The sequence below is a fragment of the Mangifera indica genome, chromosome 9 (genome assembly GCF_011075055.1).
Source record: "Mangifera indica cultivar Alphonso chromosome 9, CATAS_Mindica_2.1, whole genome shotgun sequence".
Taxonomy (NCBI): Eukaryota; Viridiplantae; Streptophyta; class Magnoliopsida; order Sapindales; family Anacardiaceae; genus Mangifera; species Mangifera indica.
Window position 1 is genome coordinate 15,868,304 of NC_058145.1, and position 26,149 is coordinate 15,894,452.

The 26,149-nt window shown below is 32.1% G+C and overlaps 4 protein-coding genes across 4 annotated transcripts; 2 read left to right on the top strand and 2 right to left on the bottom strand.

Moving 5' to 3' along the window:
• Positions 1-539: 539 nt before the first annotated feature.
• Positions 540-3,781, bottom strand: LOC123224796 (3-oxoacyl-[acyl-carrier-protein] reductase FabG-like). The gene is made up of 3 exons (XM_044648520.1): positions 3,401-3,781; positions 2,115-2,344; positions 540-924 (listed from the first exon to the last, which is right to left on the bottom strand). The coding sequence occupies exons 1-3, from the start codon at positions 3,720-3,722 to the stop codon at positions 646-648; spliced, it is 831 nt and encodes a 276-aa protein (XP_044504455.1). The 5' UTR covers positions 3,723-3,781; the 3' UTR covers positions 540-645.
• A 5,225-nt stretch (positions 3,782-9,006) lies between these two features.
• On the top strand, positions 9,007-12,486 carry LOC123225223 (probable auxin efflux carrier component 1d). The gene is made up of 6 exons (XM_044649131.1): positions 9,007-10,504; positions 10,991-11,264; positions 11,346-11,431; positions 11,510-11,667; positions 11,768-11,844; positions 12,144-12,486. Exons 1-6 carry the CDS (start codon positions 9,382-9,384, stop codon positions 12,208-12,210), a joined length of 1,785 nt encoding a protein of 594 aa, XP_044505066.1. The 5' UTR covers positions 9,007-9,381; the 3' UTR covers positions 12,211-12,486.
• A 4,209-nt stretch (positions 12,487-16,695) lies between these two features.
• On the bottom strand, positions 16,696-20,717 carry LOC123225261 (armadillo repeat-containing protein 7-like). The gene is given in 7 exon segments (XM_044649183.1): positions 16,696-16,819; positions 17,022-17,112; positions 17,721-17,803; positions 17,946-18,039; positions 18,145-18,218; positions 19,903-19,939; positions 20,033-20,717. Coding segments are annotated over 6 exon segments (423 nt in total). The 5' UTR covers positions 20,105-20,717; the 3' UTR covers positions 16,696-16,819; positions 17,022-17,049.
• A 2,551-nt stretch (positions 20,718-23,268) lies between these two features.
• LOC123226143 (transcription factor bHLH106-like) lies at positions 23,269-24,875 on the top strand. Its single transcript, XM_044650633.1, has 2 exons — positions 23,269-23,659; positions 24,163-24,875. The coding sequence occupies exons 1-2, from the start codon at positions 23,357-23,359 to the stop codon at positions 24,583-24,585; spliced, it is 726 nt and encodes a 241-aa protein (XP_044506568.1). The 5' UTR covers positions 23,269-23,356; the 3' UTR covers positions 24,586-24,875.
• Positions 24,876-26,149: the final 1,274 nt, after the last annotated feature.

Here is a 26,149-nt window from a genome sequence, read left to right on the forward strand (position 1 = left end):
TGCTTAAAAAATGAGTCCAAGTTTAGTTAGAAAGAAAAACGATGATGATATATATTTAGCCAACGATGCAATATCTAACATAAATTTTAAACACAAGAAGAAATTTTCAAGTCTAACCTTAATTGAAACTAAGGTTAATATATTGAAAAAAAATATAACCATATTGCTATGTATTCAAGTACATACAAAATAAATCTAGGGATAGGGAACAACAAAGACAACATACGCCATGTTTACACCACAATTGAGAACAAAACAAATTTTTTCTTCATCAATTCTATTATAAAATTATGCCATCTAATTTTTAAATATCTAAATAACATGTTTTTGATTATTTTAAATTAAAAATAAAATAATATTTAATTATATAAAACCATTTCATCTTATACTTAATCGCAGTCATCGCTACAAATAATGTTGTTTTTGCTAAATTAATTATGTAACCCATCAATACAACTGTATCCCCCTGTTGAAGACTTGACACGGCTTGTCAATTAAGATTTTAAAATGAACTGGTAGAAAATAGAAATACCAAAACATGACAAAATATGGTTTCTCCATTTATTATTTAAACAAACTTCAAGCCAGAGTGCTGCTAACATCCATAAGGGCAAGTACATACAATTTCATAGTTTTCGTGAGAAATTAAAGGGAAGAGAAAATAGGCACACCGGGTAGCGTAGCCCCCGCATCAACAATAAATATATTACCTGTCACATACTTTGAAGAGTCATGAACTAGGTATCGGACAAGCGATGTCAATGCTGGATCTGGGGTTCCATGATCTCTTAAAGGGACTGTTTTCAAGGCGACGTTATTTAGCCAGGTTTTCTGCATAAGACTCTCAGTGATCTCTGATTTAAAAAGTCCAGGTGATATTGAATTCACTCGGATTTTGTATACCCCTAATTCCAGAGCCATAACCTAACAACCAGCATTATCATTATGGCAACATAATATAGATCTTCAGCAGAAAACAGTTTAATGAATGAACAGATCAACGACAGTGGTTATAAAAACGCCTGAAGTGTGAACTGAGAAATAAAACACAAGCAATGCAAATTATAGTGCATATTACTGGATAAAGGCCCAAGAATTGCTAGGTTCCCATCCTAAATTAAGGCATAACGCTAAACCAATAGTAAAGTGGTATCCCATTTCACAAAATAATAGAAAATGAGAATCTGATTCCAAAATTTATAGCCTATTCAAGACAATCAATAGATGTACTAAAAGATGTTCAAATCTACCTGTTGGGATAGAATTATGAACGTATTTGTAACAAATTATAGGTAAAGAGAAAGGAAAAAAGAGGTTGAAAATGAAAATTACTAAAACGATACACGATGCAGCTATGTTCATCTTAATGTGAAAATTTTTTAGCTTCATCTAATAGTCCACAACTATGTCAGATTTTTAAGAGCTAGCATGAGCTAGATAGCTTTACCAGGCACTTCCAACAGTTGGAGTTACTGTGTTCAGCTTTTCTAGTTTTTGCCAAGAAAGAGATGTTGGGCCTTGGAAGATAAGAAAATAGAAGCTGGTGCAACGTCTCAGCTAAATAAGCATTGTTGGGGGAAAACCTATTAACAGCAACTTTTTCCCAGAAAAATCATAAACTTCATACGTGAAAGAATCTTGAATTCATAAATACAGAATTTTATACTGTGGCTAAACATAGCTTTTTCGGCTTGAGCTGAGTTCTGACTCTAATTACTCTTGAATGTGGGTTCAGGATTGAGTTTCCTTGCTAAAGTTGACTCTAACATAATAACCATATTATACTTTTCACATGGTTTATGTACATAACAATCACCATTTGTGTAGCAACTAAATGCTTGTGACCATACATGTTTTCACCATAAATTTTCAGTCTCATTATCTCTACTCCATGATTTGTACATAAAGCTTAGATGTCCACTCTCCCCATTTACTTGACAGTGTTCACATTTTTTTTCTGAGGCTAAAAGGTAGAAGCATTAAAATTTAACACTCAGTGAAAGTACAACTCTATCTTATAGGCATAATACAATGACCTTCCTTGAACCAATTGGAAACAAAACATTAAGAATTATTATTCTAGAACAACCAGAAAAAATGTCTTTTGATATTACCTTAGTCATGGTATTTAAGCCTGCCTTTGAAGAAGCATAATGAACACCTCCAGGTAGTTGTCCACGTTCAAGACCAGCTATGGAAGAGATATTGATTACTGATCCTCCCAGATTTGCATCACGCATACGTATGCAGACAGACTTTGACACTAACCAAGATCCTGTTAAATTTGTTTTGAGAACATGATTCCACTCCTCCTCAGACAAATCCAGTGGAGTCTTCACATTACCTGAGATACACAGCAAAGACACAGAAAAAATAAGGCATAGTTATCACTCATAGGTACATCAAACATAATCAGAAATCAAAACTATGTAGAAAGAGGCAAATAAATCATGCTACAATACAGAAAAAAAATTAATCTCAAGTCAAGAAAGCTGAAACTGATTCTACTGATCAGAATCACTGTAAACAAATTATCAGGTGAAGAATAAACCAAATCATGTAAGCATACTTGTAAGTGTACTTGTAATTTGGTCTGTCACCTCATATTGATACCATAAGTAACCACATCAGAATCCATAACACGTTATAAATACTAAACTCATTCGAGAGAAAAGAGAGATAAGAGGGTCTCATCTTTTTTTTTTTTTTTTGCAAAAAATAAAAAAACACAAAAAGAACTTCTGTAACAAAAAAGTCGACAGTCATAGCCCACTAACTGCAAAACTTATGAAATGATTAGACATGGTGCAACCATTAATAAAAGAGAAGACACTTTCCACAACATTTTTGTAGTGTCCACACCATCTTTTTCTCATGTCCAGAAAGGATAAAGGAAAGCAGTAAGCTAAGCATAGGGCCATCTGGAAGAAACATAGACATGCCAATATCAATAAATAATGTAAAACAAAAACAAAGAGATATTGATCCACCGAGTTTTTGGTAAAATTACTGACATGGGGATGCAAATGAACTGTCAACTAGAAACCGTTTTTATTAAATCACTCTCTCAAAACCAGAATTAAGTTCCCAAACAAACTGAATAAGAACCTTCAATATAAGCTTCAAATAAATAACTCAATTGAAAACCCAATTTAGCATAAACAAACAAAAAAATGCCCTTATTCCAATTACTTCGGTGAGACGACCATACCTCGTCATCCGGTGTGTTCACACAAAAACATTGTGTCTCTTTCCATCTAAATGCCTAAAAAATTCCTCAGTGACCACGTGACATCGACACTTTATGATGATTCTAACAGACCGACAACCTTTATTCAATTATTTCTGAGAGCAAACAAACAAAAACAAAGTAAAAGACCCAAAATTTTACATATATTACCTCGAACACCTGCATTATTAACCAGAGCATCGATTTTCCCAAACGCATCCCAAGCCTCCTGTACGGCCTTATCAATTGTTGCTTCATCCATGCAGACATCCAGCTCCACAGCTGCAGCTCTAATACTTCCTGAATTGTTGATCTCGTCACAGAGAGACTTCAGGCGGTCGACGCGCCGAGCCGCGGCTATGATCCGGCAGCCGGCTTTGGCCAAATCGAGACAGAACTGAAGACCTAAACCGGAAGAGGCACCGGTGACCATTACGACCTTGTCGTTGATCTGGCTCCAGGGCTCCAAGCGATCCGAGACCTCACTCGCCATTCTTGTAAAAGTCAGTCAAGTGAAAAACCTTATATTATTTAGAAGGGTGGAAGATGACGTTAAGATTCTTTTGGGGATTTTAACTTTATTTATTTACTGCCTATTTTGTCAAAAGTGGAAGGGTTGGAAATAATTTTTTCCCTAAAATAGTAAATAACATGTTTCCACCCAAATTTAGCCTAAATAATTTCCACCCCTTAATTGTATATATTAGATTATCTCACCCAAATCCTAAAACACTGTTACAAAATGAGATTACCATATTACCACTAATTATTTCACTTTCCAAAATAACCTTATCACCCCAAATAAACAAAAATTGAAGAAAAGTTTTTTAAATATTAAATTTACATTAAAACTCTCTTTTTCTAGATTTTTTTCACACTCATCGTCTTCTTTTTTATAACCTAGCTAGGTTTGGATATGATCTAAATCATCTCAGTCTTGAAAATCAGTTCGATTCAATTTAATTCAATTCAAATTCATTTAATTAAAATTTGAATCGAACTTGAACTAAAAGATTTAGCTCATTTTTTAATTCGAGCCAAAGGGCATTTGACTGGAATCCAGCTCAAACACCTGGCTTGAATCAATTGTTGGAATTCGTGATTCGATTCAATTCGAATTTAATAGTTTGAATTGGTAGTTCGAAAACACGACTCGGTTCAACTCTAATTTGTGACTTGAATCAGAAATTTTGAATATTATTTGGATAAAACAATATTATTTTATTAATGAATCACAAACTCAAGTTATAAATCTGAGTCATACATTCAAACTATTAATTCAAACAGAATCAAGTTACTAATTCAAATAATTAATTCGAGCTACGAAATCGAGTCAAACTCAAATCGAGCTGAGCCAAGCCATTTTTATTCTAGTCAAACTTGAACCAACTTTTTTTTGGCTAGACTAACTTGGGTTGAGTTCGAATCATATCATTTTTTTTTCTAAGTCAAACTCTAGCTAAGGGGTGGTCAAGTTCGGCCTAGCCCAAATCCACCCATAAACCTAGCCAACATTTTCATTTTTGACAACTCCTTTCCAATCATGATTCAATTTCAACGCACACTTTCTGCACCAATCTCTCTATCGTTGGCTCCCTATTAATATTGTTGTTTTTCATTCATTTCAAGTCAACAAAACTTCAAAGACATATCTCACGCATTGGTCTCTTTTTTTTTTCAGTTACATTAACCGTTGATTCGACTTTCATAGAGATTTTCAATGCGAATCTCTCCATCTTCGACTAATTATATTATTGTTTTCCTAATGTATTTTTGGCAAATATTTACAAGATAATCTTCTCATTTTCAACTTCATCTGATACTAATTGTAACTTTCAATAACTTATTCCACAAATATCAATCTTTCTCACTTATTTGACATCGACTTTGCTATTGACAATAATGAGATTATAATGGAATGGTGGCTAAGTTTCATAGGGACTTAATTACAAGTTTTAATACCTATAAAGGTTACAATTATATCTAAAACATTAAGTTATATTAGGTAAAGGTTATTTTTTATTTTTAGACCATGAAATTAGTATTTTATCTTGTGAATCATTAGTTTTTCAATTCGGATGGAAAAGTATATTTGTGTCACTGAGGATGGAGAAGTTCGTAGATCAAACTTTGGGCAGGAAAATGCAATATATTCTTCCTAAAATTATTAGCAACTTAAAACGAAAGAATTCCCTAAAACATTTTATTTATAAATACATGTTATATCAATTTTATTTAAATAAAATTACGAATATTTATTTTAAAAATATAAATATATATACATATATATGTATTATTATATAATTAAATAATTTTAAATTAAAAATAAAATAAAATAATTGATAATTTTAAATTAAAAATAAAATAATATCTAATTATATAATAATATATATATAAATATATATTAAAAAATATATATTTTATTTTATTTGCGTCATTCATAAATAGTGACATGGGTATTGATAGCTAGGCTGCTGGAGTCAATCTATTTTAATATATAGTTTTGCATGAGAGATTTTTTTATGGAAATGGAGGGCAGTCAAGGAAGTTTCCAACTTCGCTTCACTATCTTACTTATCTTTATTAATTAATTGTTATAATAATACAAATGGATATATGGGTAGGTTGACTGGTTGACTCGCCTCAACCCAAACACGTTGAACAAGTAATTTGTGTACAAATTAAGTCATATTTCTACAAAGAATTAAGAATTTCCTCCTCAAATTATAATACAAAAGAAAATCTTAATACCACATATCCCCTCCAATATGTAATATGGGAGTTAAAAGATTATATTATCAAAATTTTTATTTACAAGAAAAGGATGTTTAAAAATTAATTTTTAAAATAAGTGCTTTAAAAAATATATATTACGTAGGTTCAAACAACAGAACTCCCTGATAAATGACTTTCGGGCCAATTTAATCTGGCCCAATCCACATGTCCAACGCAAAGCTCAGGGAGATACCTGACTTTAATTTCTGTTCATGTATATATACACCGCGTTGTCTAAAAAAGAAAATATGTCAGTCAAGGTGGTTGGGCTTTGGTTTCGAGACAAGACCGGTCACAAATAGAAAAATTGTTTATCTACTAATTAATTTTATAATTATTATATCAAAGAAATTAATAATTTAATTTTGATATATTTATACTCTCACACCTGACTTTTTTTTCTTTATATATATATATTTTATAGAGTAATCTCACTGAATTTAAATTGTTTTCTTAAAGTCGAATTAATTATACCGGATAAATAAAAATTCGATCTCCTTTTTTTTTGTTTTTTATAACTGGAACTACTCCTTTTGGGCCGTCCTCTATCGTTTGATCATTCAATCAGCCTTTCTTTAATGGGAAGGGAGTGACTGCTATCATCAACTATTTTATTTCTTTATTTATTTAATTTGCAAGGAAATTAATGTCTGCCTTGCACTCGAATCTCAAAAACACCCCAGCAATGCTTCCTCCCTGCAATATATCATTCTTATATGTCATTATTATTCATTTTTAATATTTTATTTCATATTCAATTAGAAAATACGAACATTTTTTATTGGTTTCAGAATAATCTTGAAGTAGGATTCGAGGTAAAAAAGATAGGGACAGTGTTGTCATTTTGAATAAATTTACAGACAGAAAACACAGTTTGGAAAACAATGAAAACACTTTTCTGTTTCTGATTTTTTTTTCTAAACTCATTACACTCGCCAAATAAATTTTAATTATTTACAATCAAATTTATAAACCAATCAGAGAGCGAGTACAAGGGATGTAGGTGAGATAGAGAGTGTGAAAAGTTTAAATTATGTTTATAATTGACAGCGGCGCCGCCTGCGACTGGGAAAGGAGCACAAAGCAGTGAAAAACCCAATGAATATGTCTGATTTGGTGTTGGGTTGCCATTACGAAGGGAGATTTGAAAAGACATTAAGGGCACCGGCTGTTAATGATTACGTATCATCACGCAACGACAGCCTCGTACTGGGTTGGTCCCCCGTTTTATTCAGAATTTCTGACCCGAGAAAAGTAATTTTTTTATACTTATTTTTGAATAAATACATTGATATTTGGAATATTTTTTAATATAATTAATAAAAGTAATAATAAAATTAGATAATTTTTCATATTACATTTTTAAAAATAATTGTTTAATTTAAAAAAAAAAGATACAGAGTTACTTTAATTAAGAAAGTTACACGTGGTGAGGGAATTTGATTCCCCCTTGGATGCTGCCAATTTTCAGGATTTTCTTTTGATTTGTTCGTTTTCACCTCCTCTCTTTTTTGTCTCTTGACTTTGTATTTTGCCCTTTTCTTAATTTGTCTTTTTCTTATTTCCTAATTAATTTTATTCCCCTAAAAAATAAACTAATTATCCAAAGTGTTATGCAAATCTACCTCGATTTTCTTCAATAATCATCTCTGTTATCGAAAAGATATATAGATGATGGCATGTGAAAATTTTAAGTATTTATTATAAAAATGTGCCTAAAAACCATTCTTGCCGTGGGTGAAGGCTGTGGAGTTTAAATCTGTAGTAACAATGGCGAAAAACAGTAAGGTTGAAGTAAAATCTTACAAAATAACCATTATACAAGTCAATGGGCCGCCCTACATTCCAGGACGAGTCTTAATTGAGTCAATTTATTTAAATAATATTTTTTTATTTTAATTAAAATTTTTAAATATAAATTATTTTTAATTATTAAAATCAAAGATAATACTCTAAATATTTTATTATTAATCTTTCATTTGTAATGAAAGAATACCGTGATTACATAATTAAAAAAATTATAAGTTTATAATATAGTATAAATAAATTAATTTACCTACTATATAATTATAAATATAAATAAAATATACATATCATACAATTTATCTACTCGTCTTTAATATCTAAAATTTTAGATTTATTTAATGTTAAATTTATTTGTAATATTTTGTAATGATAAAATTGAAATGAAAATGTAATTATAAATACAAAAAATTATTATTTATAAATTTAGACAATTTTTAAAAGAGAATTGATAAGAGAAAACATAATGAAATAATTAAAATTGAAATATTTGTATATAGAAAAATTTAAAAATTAAAAAAAAAGCCAGCCATAAGGCTTCTGCGTAGAAGTCTTATTTTTGCCCTTTTTTTTAATTTTTAAACAAAATGGGTCGAATTGGCCCATAAACTTAATATTAAAGCTTACAGTCTAATCTGAAAGGTTTATGGGTCAAGCTTGAATTCTAAACTCTAAGTCGAGCCTCTATTTAATCTAATGTAATTGATATATCTACTATATGTAATTTGAGTTAAAAAGAAAATATAGGTCAAATTTTTTTTATTATATTAAGATTGATTTATTAATTTATCTTATTTATTCATTATAAAATTAATCAATAAATTTAAAATTTAGCTTAGTAAATATAATTGATTTAGTTTTTAAAAAATAATTTATTTTAAATAAAAAATATTTAACATATTTTAATTTAATATCCTAGTAAATAAACTTTCTTTTTAGTTTTTAAAATATATGATTTTAGATTTTCCGGTCACAGTAATTAACTTAACTTTTGAGACATGTTTCTGCTAATCTCACTGCAGAAAGATAATTTTCTTTTCATATATTAAATTCCGGAGTAATAATAGTTGGAATTCGAAATCGGAAAAAACAGAGGTCTTTTGACTCATTTGACACTTTCTTTCTCTTTCATCTCCGAAAAGACTATAAAAAGGCGCTTAAAAGTCAGTAGCTTTTAGTTGTGTCTGTGTCTCCTTTCTTCTATTTAAATCCCCATTAATATAACTCTTCACCTTCCATCTGGTCTCTTCTCTGTATCCCCCCTCTCAACCACGCCGGAAAATTATATCTTTCCGATGATTGCAACCGCTTTTTTATTTGTTTAGCTCTTTTTGCAAATGGGTTGATTCTTGCTCTACTTATCTGTATAATTTTATAGTTCATCACTGAAGCGACTCATCTTCCTTTGGCTTCCAGGACTGTTTTTTCTTTCTTTCAGCGAGAAAGCGAAAGAAAATCAGTCTGAAACTCTTTCAACATTATAAAGACTCAGTTTTTATTCCTTTTCTTCTCTCAAAACTCTACTCATTTTCTCATTTTACTATTTTAGTATCTTGTAAAATCCACCAGAAACAATGATCTCGGTAACAGATCTCTACCATGTGCTCACAGCCGTTGTGCCGCTCTATGTAGCTATGATCTTAGCTTATGGCTCCGTGAAATGGTGGAAAATCTTTAGCCCGGATCAGTGTTCGGGCATCAACCGATTTGTTGCTCTCTTTGCCGTACCTTTGTTGTCTTTTCACTTCATCTCAACAAACAACCCTTATGCCATGAACTTAAGGTTCATAGCTGCTGACACTCTTCAAAAAATCATAGTCTTGGGGGTGCTGGCTATCTGGTCTAGAACCAGCTCAAGAGGTTCTCTTGAATGGTCTATAACGCTGTTCTCGCTCTCTACTTTACCCAACACTCTTGTTATGGGCATCCCTTTGTTGAAGGGAATGTATGGAGAGTACTCAGGAAGCTTGATGGTTCAAATAGTTGTGCTTCAGTGTATAATATGGTATACATTGATGCTCTTTCTGTTTGAATACAGAGGAGCTAGACTCTTAATTGCCGAACAATTTCCTGACACTGCTGGTTCTATTATCTCCTTTAGAGTTGATTCTGATATCATTTCTTTGGATGGTAAAGAGCCATTGCAAACTGAGGCTGAAGTTGGTGAAGATGGCAAGCTTCATGTGACAGTAAGGAAGTCAACAAGTTCAAGATCAGAAATTTTCTCAAGAAGATCACACGGACCTAACTCAGGCGTTTCCTTAACCCCAAGGCCATCAAACTTAACCAACGCAGAGATTTATTCTCTCCAGTCATCAAGGAACCCAACTCCAAGAGGCTCTAGTTTCAACCATACAGATTTCTATTCCATGGTTAATGGGAAAAATATAAGCAATGTGAGCCCAAGACAATCTAACTTTGGGAACTTGGGTTTTGATGAAGAAAATGGAGTCGGTGTATTTGGTAATGTGAACAGAGCCAATGGAGGCACTTATCCGGCTCCCACAGCGGCAGGTATATTCTCTCCTGTGGCCGGGCCTGGTGCAAAGAGGAAGGCAAATGGTGGTGAAAACGGCAAGGATTTACATATGTTTGTGTGGAGCTCAAGTGCTTCTCCCGTTTCAGAAGGAGGAATTCATGTGTTCAGAGGTGGATCTGAATATGGGAATGAGCTTGGTGGGATTCCTCACCAGAAAGGTATAATCACAAGTCTTTCAAATTATTAGTTACTGGTTACTGATTATTATTACTGTTATTTTCAAATTTTGATTGTTTCTTATATGTTGTGATTCTGTTATAAATAATTTTTCATGTGTAGAAAGTTTTGGATTATTGTCCATGTTGTCTTGTTGAATCTTGGTTTAGGATTGGATGGCTTGTTTTACTTTGTTTTCCTTTGTGGGTGAAGTAATCTTTGTTGGATTTCGTTTGTTTTTTTTCTACTATTGGGGTAACTGTATTTGTCTTTTCATTTTGCTTATTTTACTTAGTATTGGCTTGCTAGGATACTTTCCAAAACAGAGTAATCTGTTTCTTTGTTTGATATGTGATCACTTTTAAAAGTTAGTGTTTTAAGTTTAAGTGATAGCTTTTGTTTGTCATATTATTTATTATAAGAAAGATCTTTGTATCTTACTTTTTAATTGTTGCGTTATGACAATTTTGATTTGTGGTTTTATTTAGAGTATGATGACTTAGGTAGAGATGATTTTAGTTTTGGGAACAAGCCGGTGACGAATGGAGCTGACCATGAAGGGCCAGTTCTCTCCAAACTTGGTTCAAGCTCCACAGCTGAGCTTCACCCGAAAGCTGGTGCTGGTGAACCCAAGCCAACAGCTATGCCACCTGCTAGTGTTATGACCAGACTCATTCTGATTATGGTGTGGCGAAAACTCATTAGGAATCCTAACACTTACTCCAGCCTCATTGGTCTCACCTGGTCTCTTGTCTCATTCAAGTATGCAGAGAATAAATCATCATTTCAGTTTCAGACAGCCTTTGAGGGCCAAAATTTTATATGAATACTCTGGTTTTGCAGGTGGAATGTAGAGATGCCTGCGATAATTGCTCGGTCAATAGCCATTCTGTCTGATGCTGGTCTTGGAATGGCCATGTTTAGTCTTGGTATGCTACAAACTTACCTTTAGAAACTGTTCTTTTGTTGCTTGAGACCTATTGTTCATAATCGGTGGTGTATTGTAGGTTTGTTCATGGCATTACAGCCAAAGATTATTGCCTGTGGAAACTCAATTGCAACCTTTGCAATGGCTGTGAGATTCCTCGCAGGTCCTGCAGTTATGGCTGCCGCCTCAATTGCAGTTGGCCTTCACGGCCCCTTATTGCATATTGCTATAGTGCAGGTGAATAATGTTTCAAAACACTAAACCATGTATAGCGTAATCTTGTAGTTACTGATATTGCCGTTGTTAATCTACAACTAATACTGGATTTGATATTCAGGCTGCCCTTCCACAAGGCATAGTGCCCTTTGTTTTTGCCAAGGAGTACAATGTTCATCCTGACATACTGAGCACAGGGTTAGTGCAAAAAAACTTTACTGTATTCACTTACAGATTATATCTCTGTGGAATCACCTTTATTCATAAAAAATTGCATGCCCATGCTAGTTTTACAGCTAGAGATACTCTTCAACTTTATTCTGGGTCATTATGAATGTTTACTGTAGCGTTGGCCATGCGTGCTTTTAACATATGCACATCCACTCAACTCATCAAGTTCAATACAGATAGATTAAGAACTCAATTTAATTTTAAATGTACAAGCATGCATATGTATCATGATGGATCATCATAATTCTATTTTTATTTTGTTGCAGGGTCATTTTTGGAATGCTAGTAGCCCTTCCCATTACTCTTGTTTACTACATCTTGCTTGGGCTCTGAAGCTGATATTAAAACACTAGTTGAAGCAGTAATCTCACCCATTTGAAATTCGGGTTTTTTTGGACTTTTCTAACAGAAGAATATAGAATTTTCTTGACTTGGGGGAAGAAGAAGAGAGAGAGAAAGACTAAGCTGTGAAGCATAAAAATCTTTGGGGCATGGAAATTTTTGTTATGTTTATTTTTATCTCCAACAAGCCTTGTGGTTCAGTTTAGCTTTTGTTCACTCATTTGATTAAAGAAGAAAGTATGAAACTCGTTCTACCTTTCCTCTAAATTCCTCTGCAATATTTCTATGGTCAAAAAGATAAAATAACCCAAATGGAATCTCTATGCAGAAAGTGAGAATGAAAAGTTCTGTCTGTAAAAGCGTTAATATGAAACCAAACAAACAGGCATTGTCCAAAAGGTACGAAGGCTATACTGCCATTGAATTACCAGCTGTAAATCACTATTAGAAAATCAAAAAGCAGAGGCTATGGCTGATAGGTTTTACAGGATTTGTTTGGTTGAATGCTGGCAACTTAGAGCTGAAGCCACCTCCTGTCGGATTCTTGTTTATGTTCATGTGATAAAGGCTGTGCCTCCATACATATGCCTTCTCTGTCAAAGTTGGCTTCTTTTCTCTGTATCCGCAGCCTTCGTAGCTTAGTTGGTCCTCGATATTTCTCTGCAACGGCTGTCTTTTATTTCAAATCAAAGGGAAGATTCGGTCACTTTAATCTTAGAAATTTTAAGATGAAAAAATTGTGTGGTCGGTCCGGTCTTAAGGGGGTCGTTCGGTTCGGATGAGATTCAGTCCTAAAACATAATTCGGCTTAAATTGTTTTTACTTTTGGAAAAACATTTAAGCTTACATATTTATTCAATATTTAAAAAAAGGCCAAAGGGGTATTTTCATTCAAGTTTTACTTAATTTCAAAATTATACTTGTAACAGGTAAAAATTCAAAAACCTTATTAATGTCTAAACTTTTTTTAAAATTATCTTTTAATATAAAGATAAAATCGTTGTTTAATAATAATATTTAAAAATACATATTTTTTTTTTCTTCAAATCTTTAAGTGTTTTCTTCACTTCCTCTAGGGAAAGATGGATGAAGCTGCCATTTGTTGGAGGGAGTTACCAGATTTTAGGTTTGATATTCTAAGGAAAAAATAAATTTTTTAAAACTTAATTTTGAACAAAATTATTAATTTTATAAATTAAAAAAAGATATAATTTTAATATTATTAATAAAATGATAATTTTACATTTTAATCATAATAAAAAAATTATGTGTGTTGTAACGGACTAAAACTTGAATAGATATTTAAAATTTTCATCTATCGTAAGTATATATTTATTTTTTCATTAAAACTTAAATAAAAAATAAGCATTTGCCCGTAAAAAATGTATTTAATACTGATACGTGAAAATTTTGGTACTTTTCAAGTGAAATATGTAAAATTTAAGTGTACAAACATTAGTTTACAAGTTAATGGGTTGGTCACATCATTTATTTATATTAATTAAGTTATTATTTAGTTAAACTTTTAGAAATCTTCAACTCTTCTTTTTATACTACATTAGTTTGTATGAAAAGCTTTAATACTTTAATAATAGTAGATGATTCTCTTATTAAGCAAGCAAGCTACACTTACAAATCCATTTCATAAAGTAAATTAAATAGCTTAGTTAATAGTTTGATGCTAAATGGCCCAAAGACATTTCCCACCCATTATTTGTCAAAATGGCAGTTTTGACTTTCTAAATTTCAAAATATCAATTTTTAATCTATAATTCACTTTCGATCGTTACTTTTATTAATTGAAATGATAAGAAAGTTACTTTACTAATTGAATCCATGAATTTTTACTAACACCTCTCCGTTGGTTAACTTTTTTTCATCTTTATATTTTTTGATTGAATTCATTGGCTTTTTTATTAAAAAAACACAACCTTATAGAAAGCTTAGTTTTTTTTAGCAGAAATACTTGATTTAACTAGGAAACATTGAAGTGAACTCTAGACATTCCTCAAACCGGAGATCTTAAGAGTAATGGTAAACTTGCATGATTTAATTAACGATAAATAACATAATAATTTATCAAATAATACAACAAATAAAACAAACGAAAATAGAGATATACGGTGAAGATGGAAACAAAAAAGAGTAAAAATGAAAAGAGTATTATTAGATTTAAGTGTTTTTTAATAAGAATTAGAAAATATTTGTTTTTAATTAAGATATCTTAATAATATTATTATAATAAAATTATATATTTTTTATATATAATTTTTAGTAACAGACTCTAATGAACCTGGCATCTAATTACTATATAAAAATAAAATATTTAAATAAAATCAAGCCCATTGAGAACTGGACAGACAAATGATGTTACATCTTCTCAACAATTTCTTTTTAATAAAAAAATAAAAAGAAAAATAGTTAAAATAAAATCAAACAAACCCATTGAAAAATGGAGAAACAAATGATGTTATATCATTTCAATTCATGAAAAGCCGCATTTTAAGAAGTAGCATGCCTAATTTATGGAAAAGGGAAATCCTTTTCTAAATTGATTGATTGAATAGAGACAGACAGCAAAGCCAAACAGGACCTGCAAAAAATGTGGTTTTATTTATGACAGTGCTTTTGTGTGGACTGGAAGCCTCATCAATCTCCATCAAAAGCAGACAACTTGTGACTGTTTTTGCCTATTTATATTGCCAAAGTGCTTTCAGCTTTTCCCTCTCTTCATGCTTCTCAACTCACAATGAAAAAAGCTGCTTATTTCATTTTTTAATATCAGGAAACTTAAAATAAAAAATAAAAAAATCAGGAAACATATAGGAGATGTTCATGAACAAGAACAATAAGAATGATTCTTTTAAAAAGTAGTTTGGATGATAAAAATATAGATGTAAAAAATTAAACTTATAACTTATTTGGTTTTATGATGGTAGGTCCAGTGATTGAATTCAGAGTTTGACATATTTTATATGATTAATTCAATTTCAAAGAGATGATTTGATTCAGATAAGATCTCTTGTTACCCACAAAATAAAAATAAAAATAAAAAATAATAAAAATATTTCAAAAGGATATTTTGAATGGTAAAAGAGTTAAGATTTAGAATATAAAAATAAGAGTTTGAATATTCTTCGATAATATTTCCTCAGCAAACTAAGAACAAAGGAAGTTTTATAAAATTTGAAAGGGTTCTGAGAGAATTTTTTAAAAGAATATTAAAAGGGTGTTTATGAAATGTATGATATAATTATATAATTGTTGGTGTAATAATGTAAGTGGTTCAGCTTTGCTTCTATTCTAAATTCATACTTTTGAATAAACAAATTATATAAATTATTAAAAAAAGTTTATATTATTTTGATACCCATAAAGAAAATTATTATGTTGATGTAACCATAGTGAGCAAAATGATGAAACCAACAACTTCTTATGTATTTTATGAATGTACAGTGCAGCACATGTTCCATTGGTCGCCAGACTCTCTTAATTCATTTTTATTTATTTACATAATTAATTAATTAGTTGTAAAGATAAAATTAATTTTAATTGTACTTAATATATTGAGATCACTTTGATAAAGATGTGATTATTTGATTCATACTGGTTGATTGATAGATAATATTATTAGTCCCATATCATAATATAAATTACTTTTCTTCAATAATTCAAGAAATTTTCATGTTTTAATTTCATTTATACATATATTATGACTTCAATATAACCTTTTTCTTTCATCATGTCCCTTAGTCACACTATAAGATTAAAAATTGTTATACAATAATACCATTCAATATAACTTTATGAAAATAATAATACCCTTAATAAATAAATTATGATGCCTAACTTCTCAATTACTTTCTCTTTCAATAAAAATAATGACTGCAACACTCTTTGTTCCCTTGATTCATGAGAAGCCCATGAAGGACCTTACCATTGGAAACCCAGTTATCTTTTTAGACATGTTACAGTTAAAAGGATGGCTTTTCTTCTAAATTTTTCTACGAAAATGTTAAATCCCATAGTTGGAATATTAACATAAACAAAAAAAAAAAAAAATTAAATAACAAATTATGTATAATAATATGTGCTTATAATCAGAAAATACTGCACTTAGAAAGTAACGTTTCATTCTCAACTTCATGTTTCAAATATTTTTTGTAATTAGTTTCGCTACAATACCCACGGCTCTAGCTAATTGTCCATTCTTTCCTAGTGTGAATCCTATGTAATGTATGGCTGTGTCTAAGGGCATCTGGGTTGAAGTATGTTAGACTTTCTGATCAGTGAACCCCTTCCCAGATTGTATAAACTTCTTCAGAAACTTACCGACAAATAAATTTAAGTGCAATATTACTTTAATCTTATATTTTATAATACAAGATCATAGACCCTGTAAATTCTGTGTTCTAAGTACTTCTCAGGATTACTTATAGCTTCCCAACTATCTGCTATAACATTTCAAACAATAAATTTCAACATGAAAAGGTAATTTCATTGTAGTTGCCAGCCAATCATATTAGACTCTTTGTACAACTCAAATATTGCACAATTTCACTGCTGGTAGGAAGTAAAACCGAAATGCCCTATCTTGAATCTGGAATTATGCAAAATGGTGTCGTTACAGAAATTATGGATGCAGCAGAAGAAATAAAATTTCATACAAGTATGTATGGAAGTAAATGGTTCACTACCAGAGAGCGGGTTTTTTTTCTCATTTACTTTCAAGGCCGTGCTTATCTAAAAATGCCTTTGCAAGATTACTGAAGCTCACACTTACAGTTTTGGCAGTAGCATACCTCCTAATGACATCAACCATTTCTGGCTTCAAAATTTCTTCCTTGTTAGGAATGTCACACAGATGGTAAAGCGCCCAAGAGCATGGTTCGTCTGTAACAATAATAAGGAAGTGATTAGATGCACATATAAAGATGTATATTATTATTATTATTATTATTTATAGATTTAAAGAATTATGTACTTGGAAACTTCAGTTCAAAACAACACTTGATCTAATTAAAACACTAGCATGGTTGAGTGCTTATCGACTAATTACGAAACAAAGAAATTTATAATTATGAAAAAAAAAAAGAAAAAATAAATAAAAAGATGATCACAATATGACCCAAATAATTTCCTAGCAAAATATGTAAGGTTTAAAATCATAGACATAATGAGGAATCTGAAATTGTTCCAAAGATATTACTTGTTATTTACAAAAAGCGGGACAAGAACACCAAATGGTGGAACATGAAACAGAGGTTTAAATGCATTTCTCAATTAACTATCAAAAAGAAGGAACTTTTATGATTAAAGAGTGCTAATGTACTTGGTAAACATGAATGAAACTGGTAGAAAAAATTTTATACAGAGTTCTTTGACAGATGTATAATTCAATTTGCATTACATCCTTATGAAGTACCAAATTCAATTTCGTAACCAAAATAATTATAGAGCAAAGATGTGATTCACTCAAACATTACATTTTAACCACTTACGGTGTTACTAATAGGACTTGATAAACATCGAATAACAAGAGGGATACCGCCACACTGAGTGATTATAGCACTGTTTGTTGGATCTGCCAACATAAAGAAAGGAAAAGGATAAATTGTAATCAGTTGATAAAAAGTAGGATAGTTTGAAGAATCTTTGCAGATTAAGAAAACAGTATTCATGGTTGCTAGAAAGACTACCAAAAAAGTTCCAATTGCCAGGCTTACCAACACAAGCACTGCAGATCCCACCAATCCCAAATTCTACAAGCTTCTCATTTGGTTCTGTTATGCAGTCCAGGCAGAGTTCCAAAACATTAAGCTGTTTAAAAATCATCAATAGAAGGAGATCAGTGGAAAAAGAAAAAGAAATTTATTTCATATATATGACTAAAGTGTTCTAGTCTGAAAGTAAGGGTTTTGACACCTGGCGCAGGAATGAATAATTGTACGGATCATACATAAAATTTGCTAAATTTGCAGCAATCTTCTCCTTTGTCCCTGTGAAAGGGAGAAAGCCAATCAATTTCTTAACAATACTTTTCAAATATGAGTATTTTTAATGCACACTCTAACTTAAGGATTATCATTTGGGTAAGAAACATTATTTTTTAAGGATTAGGAATATTAATTCTTCAAGGCAGATTATTATATTAGAAGGATTTTGGTTTCTTGGGAGAATGTATGGTTGATTTTGAATACAGTAGCCTAAGTCTTCACAATTGCTCATCTCTCCGCATTACTTTCTGTCTAATTTCTGATTTTTCCTTTCCTAATCTCATTCTTAACCTCTTACTATACTACATCAACTGAAATCCATGGGTTCTTATCCTAAGTCATTTTTCCTAGGGGAGGAATTGATGCTTAATAAAATATTACTTGCATGGAACACAATGCACCCTGATGTTTGTTAAACTTAAAACTATTAACAAAATATAAGGACTTAAATTCTAAAACACATAGAACACATGTAATGATAATGTTTGATGTTATGTTCACTTAAACTTCCAACGAGGTGCATAAATATGATTTTTTTTTTTTTTTAAAGTTGTTTCAGTCTCAATAATTTGTTTAAGAGAAAGTTTAAAAAAAAATTTACAAGTACCAGAAACTTGCCTTAAAATACTACTTTCTGCTCATGGTATCACACAAGCATAAAGAGAAGGAGAAGACCTTTCTAAAACATGAAAATAATAACATGACATCATAAATCTAAATCCAGAAAATTTGTCAAACCTAAACTCTGGAGATTCACTTCTTGCGAAGGATAAAAGGTGGATTTCCACATGGTTTCAGAAATTATTTATTTATACAGACAAGAGAGAAAAAATTGTATATTAAGGTTTTATCAACTTAATCTAGCAAAGTCAGAATGACCTTTAGGCCTTAGCTCAAAACAAACAAGATACTGAACAGAAGAATACAAACAGGATTGATTGTTATAAAAGCAATGGGTAAAAAGTTAAGCTAGGAAAGGTGGCTCAATGTTTACAAGCATACATTCCATTGTAAGATCCGCAAACAACTAGTTTAGACATAACAAAATTACAATGAATAGCTCTGCACTTACTCATGCTAGGTTTCCCTCACAAAAATATTTCTACCAAATGGGAGAAGTGCTCTCATTCCTAATACTGTAAAGAAGAACAACAACTTGGAATATTCTTTACAGGTCAAAAGCTTAAGATGTTTATAAAGAAAGCTATAAAGCGGTATGAGAAATTCCAATACGTCAAAGTTCAAAAAAACAATCAAGCATTTGCAGAGACTTTTAGAGTTTCAACCTAGCAGTGCAAAGAAATAAAAGTTACAGATTTTATCTCAACAAAAGGATTTATTTTGTGGAAGAACCTTAATTATATAGATTAATTTATATCCAAAAAGTGGCAACAAAAAGAATGAGCAGTCACAGGCTATGGAGATGATTTAATGAATATCATCCCTGCAAATTTCAATTGATGCAAATAAGAAGTCATGCCAGCAGTTCCTGAAAATTTTAGACTACTTGGCCTGGTTTTGATAGTAGCTTGAAGAAGATAGTTTTAGCAATCCATGAATTGACAAGAAGCAAACAAAGCACTCTTCTATATGAACGCAGAAGTCAAAAGGAACTGAAACAACACTAACCCATATGGCAAAATTAAAATTTAATCATAAAATCATAAAACACGATCGAAAAAAATACCTTCATCTGTTGCGTTCTGAAACTGGCTCACCAATTCCTACAAAATAGTTAGAAAACGGACCTTAGTAAAAGCGAAAATCGTTTGTCAAAAAGTGATAGAGCAATTCATGTAAACAATCTGAAAGAACACCTAAAGATATTACAGTCTTGGAGTCCCATACTGGCCTGTTCGCTCTTCTTGCCTTTGATCATTGGTGAACATACATTGTTGAATTAATTAATATTTTCCTTTTCTCCGTCATATTGCTGTGAACCTCTCAAGACCACAATAATCTAAAAAGAGATAACCTTTTACCCCCCTGAGGCTTCCGTCTATCCCCTAGATCCTGTATTTCGAAAACAAAACTGATCTAAACCCTGAACCTAACAAATTTCTCATCCCACAGAAAACCCTAACCTAACAACAAGAGCACTCCACCAAGCTGTTGTCACAACATTTGTTCTCAGCCATCAGCGAAATCCATCTCGTCTAAGAACCCAATAATCCCAATTCTCTTCCATCTTCAACTCCAACATATCCCACCCGTCACCTGCTATCTAGTCCCATTTTGATTAACTATTTAAATAAATATTAAAAAAACACTCAAAACATTTTTATTTAATTAATTATCAAACATATATAATTTGAATGGTTGGTCTGATCATTGATAATGCATTTACACCATACTGATAAATGAGATGGTAGAGAAAGCGCTGGGATGACTCCCATCCCCGCATGGTGGGATAATCCTCGTCCCTTCAATGGAAGTATGGGGGAATCCTTGTCTTTTACCTGCTGAGAATAATTCTATTCTATTCCCATCCCCACCTCTTTTTGGCCCTTCATTGTCCCTCCTCGTCCCCTTTGTTAAATACTACCATAAAAACAACATTTTGATAAATAATTAAAAGTTTAATAATGTTATAAACAGTCTGGACGATATTGTCCGCATTGGGCTTCAGGTCCGCACGGCTTTAAAACGTGTCGTTTAAGTTAAGGGCTTCTAGCCCCTGCCTATATACACACTCAGTGGACTGCACAGGAGCGATGTGGAACTTCAGGTCACAACACACCCCTCCATCGCGAATTGTACTGATAACGTGTTATAAACAGCCTAAACGATATTGTTCGCTTTGGGCTTCAGGCCCGCACGGCTTTCAAACGCGCCATTCAAGTTAAGGGCTTCTAACCCCTGCCTATATACACGCTCAGTGAACTGCACGGAAGCGATGTGAGACTTCAGGTTACAACACAACCCCCCATCGCGAATCGTGCTGATAACGTGTTATAAACAGCCTGAACGATATTGTCCGCTTTGGGCTTCAGGCTCGCACGGCTTTAAAACGCGTCGTTTAAGTTAAGGGCTTTTGGCCCCTACCTATATACACGCTCAGTGGACTGCATGGGAGCGATGTGGGATTTCAGGTCACAACACCTCCCGTGCAGTCTACTGAGGGTGTATATAGGCAAGGGCCAGAAGCCCTTAACTTGAACGACGCGTTTTAAAGCCATGCAGGCCTGAAGCCCAAAGTGGACAATATCGTTCAGGTTGTTTATAACACGTTATCAGCACGATTCGCGATGGGGGGGTGTGTTGTGACCTGAAGTCCCACATCGCTCTCGTGCAGTCTACTAAACGTATATATAGGCAGGAGCCAGAAGCCCTTAACTTGAATGATGCGTTTTAAAGTCGTGCAGACTTGAAGCCTAAAACAGACAATATCGTTCAGACTGTTTATAACAAATAAATATTTTTATAAATTATATTGTGAAAACAGGTAGTAAGTAGGAAGAATTTAAGGACCATAATTAAGATTTTTTTTTTTTCAATCTATATCCCGGCTTAAGTAGGGGAATTCCCTTCCATAAGAAGTGATCAGACAAGGTGAGACAGAATCTATTTTTAGTTTAATATATGAATCAGTTTGGATTTAAATTCTAATATTTGAGTTAGGTTACAAGCTCAAACTAGGCTTTTTTTTTTTTGGCCAAACGACTATTTTCCACCCAAGGTATGCTGCAATCTCAAGTTTCCACCCTTTAACTATAAAAATATCGTTTACCTACCCATGACCGGTTAAATTTAACAAAACCCTAATGCCTGAAAATTTTATCTCTTTTTGCCCCCCTAAACTTTAAAAACTAAAATTTTTCCCAACCTAAGTTTTAAAAAATGGCAGTTTCACCCTAAGGTTTAGTTTTGAAATCTTCGTATCATCGTCTTCCCCGACGAAGTTCTTCGTCTCCCAAGGCTTCTCCGACGTCGATCAGGCATCCAAATGGGAGGAAAGAGATCGTCGGAAGGAGAGGATGCTTCGAAAGGGAGAGGTCATCGGTAATGGAGCCGGAGATGTCGTCGAAGATTTCAAAACTAAACCCTAGGGTGAAACTACCATTTTTTAGGCTGGGGAAAAATTTTAGTTTTTAAAGTTTAGGGGGACAAAAATACTTTATATTTTAATTTATTTTTTAATATTATAAAGAAAATGACGATTTTACCCTTACCACCGTTAATTTTAACTGCTCATAGGTAGGTGTTTGGTATTTCCATAGTTAAAGGGTGAAAACTTGAGATTGTAGCATACCTTAGGTGGGAAATAGTCCTTTGGCCTTTATTTTTTCCTAAACTACAATTTGAACTATGATTCATGCCTAAATTGTTCAAATCAAATCTAATTCCACTTGTTCGTAGAGGTTAGATTTGATATGAATTAAATTTGAACAATACTCTAATTTAAATTTTATTTGAATTTAAAATAGTTAATATAAAATAAACTTGATATTGACAAATAAAAACTTAAATTCAATTAAAAAATAATATAATTTTATATTCAATTGAAACTTATTTTAATTTGAATATTCAAATCAATTCATTTAAAAAATTAGTTTAATATTTAATTTAAACTTAAATAATTTGATATCTCTGAATAATCTACTAAAATTTCTTCTAGTTTTATTTCTCAGATTTTTCTCTAACCATATGAAAAACAAGCTCAATCAAAAGATCAATCATCTAGATTTTTGTTGTACATTCATAATATTATCAGTAACATATAATCAATAATTGCTTTCTATATCTCCCAATAAAAATATTAAAATTATTATATATAATTTTATAACATAAATCTTATTTATCTAAAACTCCTGCATTCCTTACTTTTTATGAGTCAAACTTCGTCCTTGAGCTGTCAGGCTATCAGCTATTGCCTTGCTTTTTTTTTTTTTGTTTTTTTTTTAATCTTTAAAATAAATTTTTATTTTATAATCTTATGTTTAAAAAAACAAAATTTAATATTTGATAAATTTATGGGGCCCCACTTTCGAAAGTGGGACTAGCTTTTCTCCGCAGATAAAAACCCCTAAAGACAAATCAAAAACCCACCCACCGAAAGCATTGAAAAAACATTCTCATTTGCATTTTCAGTCTTCCCACTTCCACTCAGTCAAAACGACATTATCATCGTCATCATCGTCATGATGCAGCCGGAAAACTCTGAACTCTACCGCTTTCTTGCCCAAAACGGCGTCGAATACTTCGGCTATCCCGGTGCTTCTTGTCATGACTTCTCTAATCATCCTTTGCTTCAACAGCAGCAGAGTTTCTGCAGTTCATCCTCCTCCTATTACCCCCTGGAGGTTTCAGGAATCACCGATACGACGCCGCAGGATAGAGCTCTTGCCGCCTTGAAGAATCATAAGGAAGCTGAAAAGAGAAGGAGGGAGAGAATTAACTCTCATCTCGATAAGCTCAGAACTATTCTTCCGTGTAATTCTAAGGTAATTCATCAAGCGCATGCACTGAATTCAAATGCCATTTTCAAATTATTGTTATAAATTTGGCTATATCTTGGATGATTCAGTATTGTGAAACCTTCAAGTTTGAAGCTTTTGAACGTTCAAATTACAAGTACAGTTTTCTGAAAAAGAAAAAGCAACATAACCCTCCTTGTTTATGGGGCTAAGAATGTTTGGGAAAGTGCCTAAACTTTTTACAAGTAGGGTTTTTATGAATATTCCTTTTTCTTTTTCTACAGTAAAAAAATTTTGACAAAAGGGAAAACATGAATATTTTTGTTGTGAGAAGCTACAACAATAATTCTTTATAATTTTTTAAGGATTTAAAATATATTTTTAATAATTATTTTATAAATTTATTTAATTTTAATGAGAATATAAATAATTAATTATTAAAATTATAAAATATTTTCGCTGTTTATTTCTCTCTTAATCTTTTTTCAGTGTCGTTCGTCTTTGTTTAATTTCATTTTAAATGTTCTCAGATAGACAAAGCTTCTCTCCTGGCAAAGGTGGTTCAACGAGTGAAAGAACTTAAACAACAAACTCTTGAGCTCACAGACCTCGAATCCTTCCCATCGGAAACCGATGAAATTACGGTGCTTTCGGGCAATTACACTAGCGATGGAAGATTGATCTTCAAGGCCTCTTTGTGCTGCGAGGATCGATCTGATCTTTTACCCGACATTATTGAGATACTAAAATCTCTTCATTTAACCACATTGAAAGCAGAAATGGTTACATTAGGAGGAAGAATCCGGAATGTCCTTATCGTCGCAGCCGAGAAAGATCACAGCATCGAATCAGTCCATTTCTTGCAAAATGCATTAAAATCTTTGCTTGAAAGATCTAATACTAGTGAACGGTCTAAAAGAAGACGAGTATTAGATCAGAAAGTAATGATCTAATGCTTCATTTCTTTTTAATTTTTTCTTCATGTTTCAATTCAAGGTTTAGTGTGTCTGAGCTTTTTGTAATTCTAGTTGTGTGGGTTTGTTTTATTTAACCCAAGAAAAAGGAATTTAGAAAGGAAAAAAAATTAACTTTGTCAGGCTATGGTTTTAGTTATTGTATGATAATCTTCCTCCATGGGTAAAAAGTGAGAGAATCTAAGAATCCCTCTGTGATGAAGATGAAGAAATTTGTACGTAATGTGTCTCTAAAAGAAATGTTTCTGTGATTTCCCGAGTTTCATATATATTTAATAGTTGGTCTATTGTTTACTTCTTTCACTTCATGGGACTGCGGGCAGGTCATTCCTGAGCATCTATTCGTTTGTAAAATGCTCGATTTGAAGAAAAAAAAAAAAACCCGAAAGTCGAAAGACTTCAATGTTGTTTGAGGATTCTGTACAGTTTTATTGAAACACCTACTGAGAGAGCAGTCGTGACAGGAGTTATACTATATACCTTCACGAGAATAAATAATTTACACTGCGTTTGATTCTTGTGATGAAAACATTCTTTTTCCCATTACAAAAATAAAGGAGGATCTCTAAATTTTTTCAGCTTTTTTATTATACTCATTTCTACAATCCAGTGTAGACTAGAGTTGCATCTTTACTACTGTTTTCTTCCTGAAAGTAAACCAGAATACAGAAGCCATTTGGTTTGATCTGGACAGGAATTTTTTTTGTTTAAAGCATGAGAAACTAGGATATCATCTTTTTGAGACTTAATCAACAAAAAAATAAAATCTCTTACTTGATTTTTTTTTTTTTTCTATTCAACTATTAATTATTGTCTATTAGACTAAAATGCAAGGTCAGTCTTATCGAATTAGACTGCGTGATCAGTTTTTACTGTGAACTTGTTGAGAAATTCCATTGGTCATCTACCTCGGAGTCAAAGCTTGGTAAATTATTTATTCTTCATACGTTATATTAAGAGACAAGAAGAATATAACTTTAATTCTTCGAGATTCCATTTTCCCATGACAAAACTTACTTCCTGCCCAGAATAGAAAACCAAGATTCAAGTTTCAAAGACTTTTGATAAAATAGAGTTTGATAATACGAAATTAAACAGTAATAATAAGTGAGCTCGTACAATAATTCTTCAGTCAATAAAAAACAATATTTTAACTGTAGAGAGAATCCAATAAGTACTAGTTTAGATTTCTGTTAAGTAAGCTCTAGGGACTTTTGGTCAAAAATCTGTTCCTTGAAACAGCTTTACGTGAGGTGGGGCTCAAAAATTCTTACTCTCTGCAGGTATAGATCTAGTTGGTTTTCACAACATTGTCGCAAAGAGGAGATAAAGAAATTAATAATCAATAATTCCAGCAAACGTGATAGATTGAGGTGGGGAGAATGGGGAAAAATAAAAGGGGAAACGTGGGATGATGATTGAGAAAGAGGAGAAGGCGTGAATAAAGGAGAGCTGACAAAAAGGAGCAATGATGGGCAGTGAAGTGATAAAAGAGACAAGGACAAAGAAGAAAAGTGTAATGGAATTAGGGTCGGAAAATTCC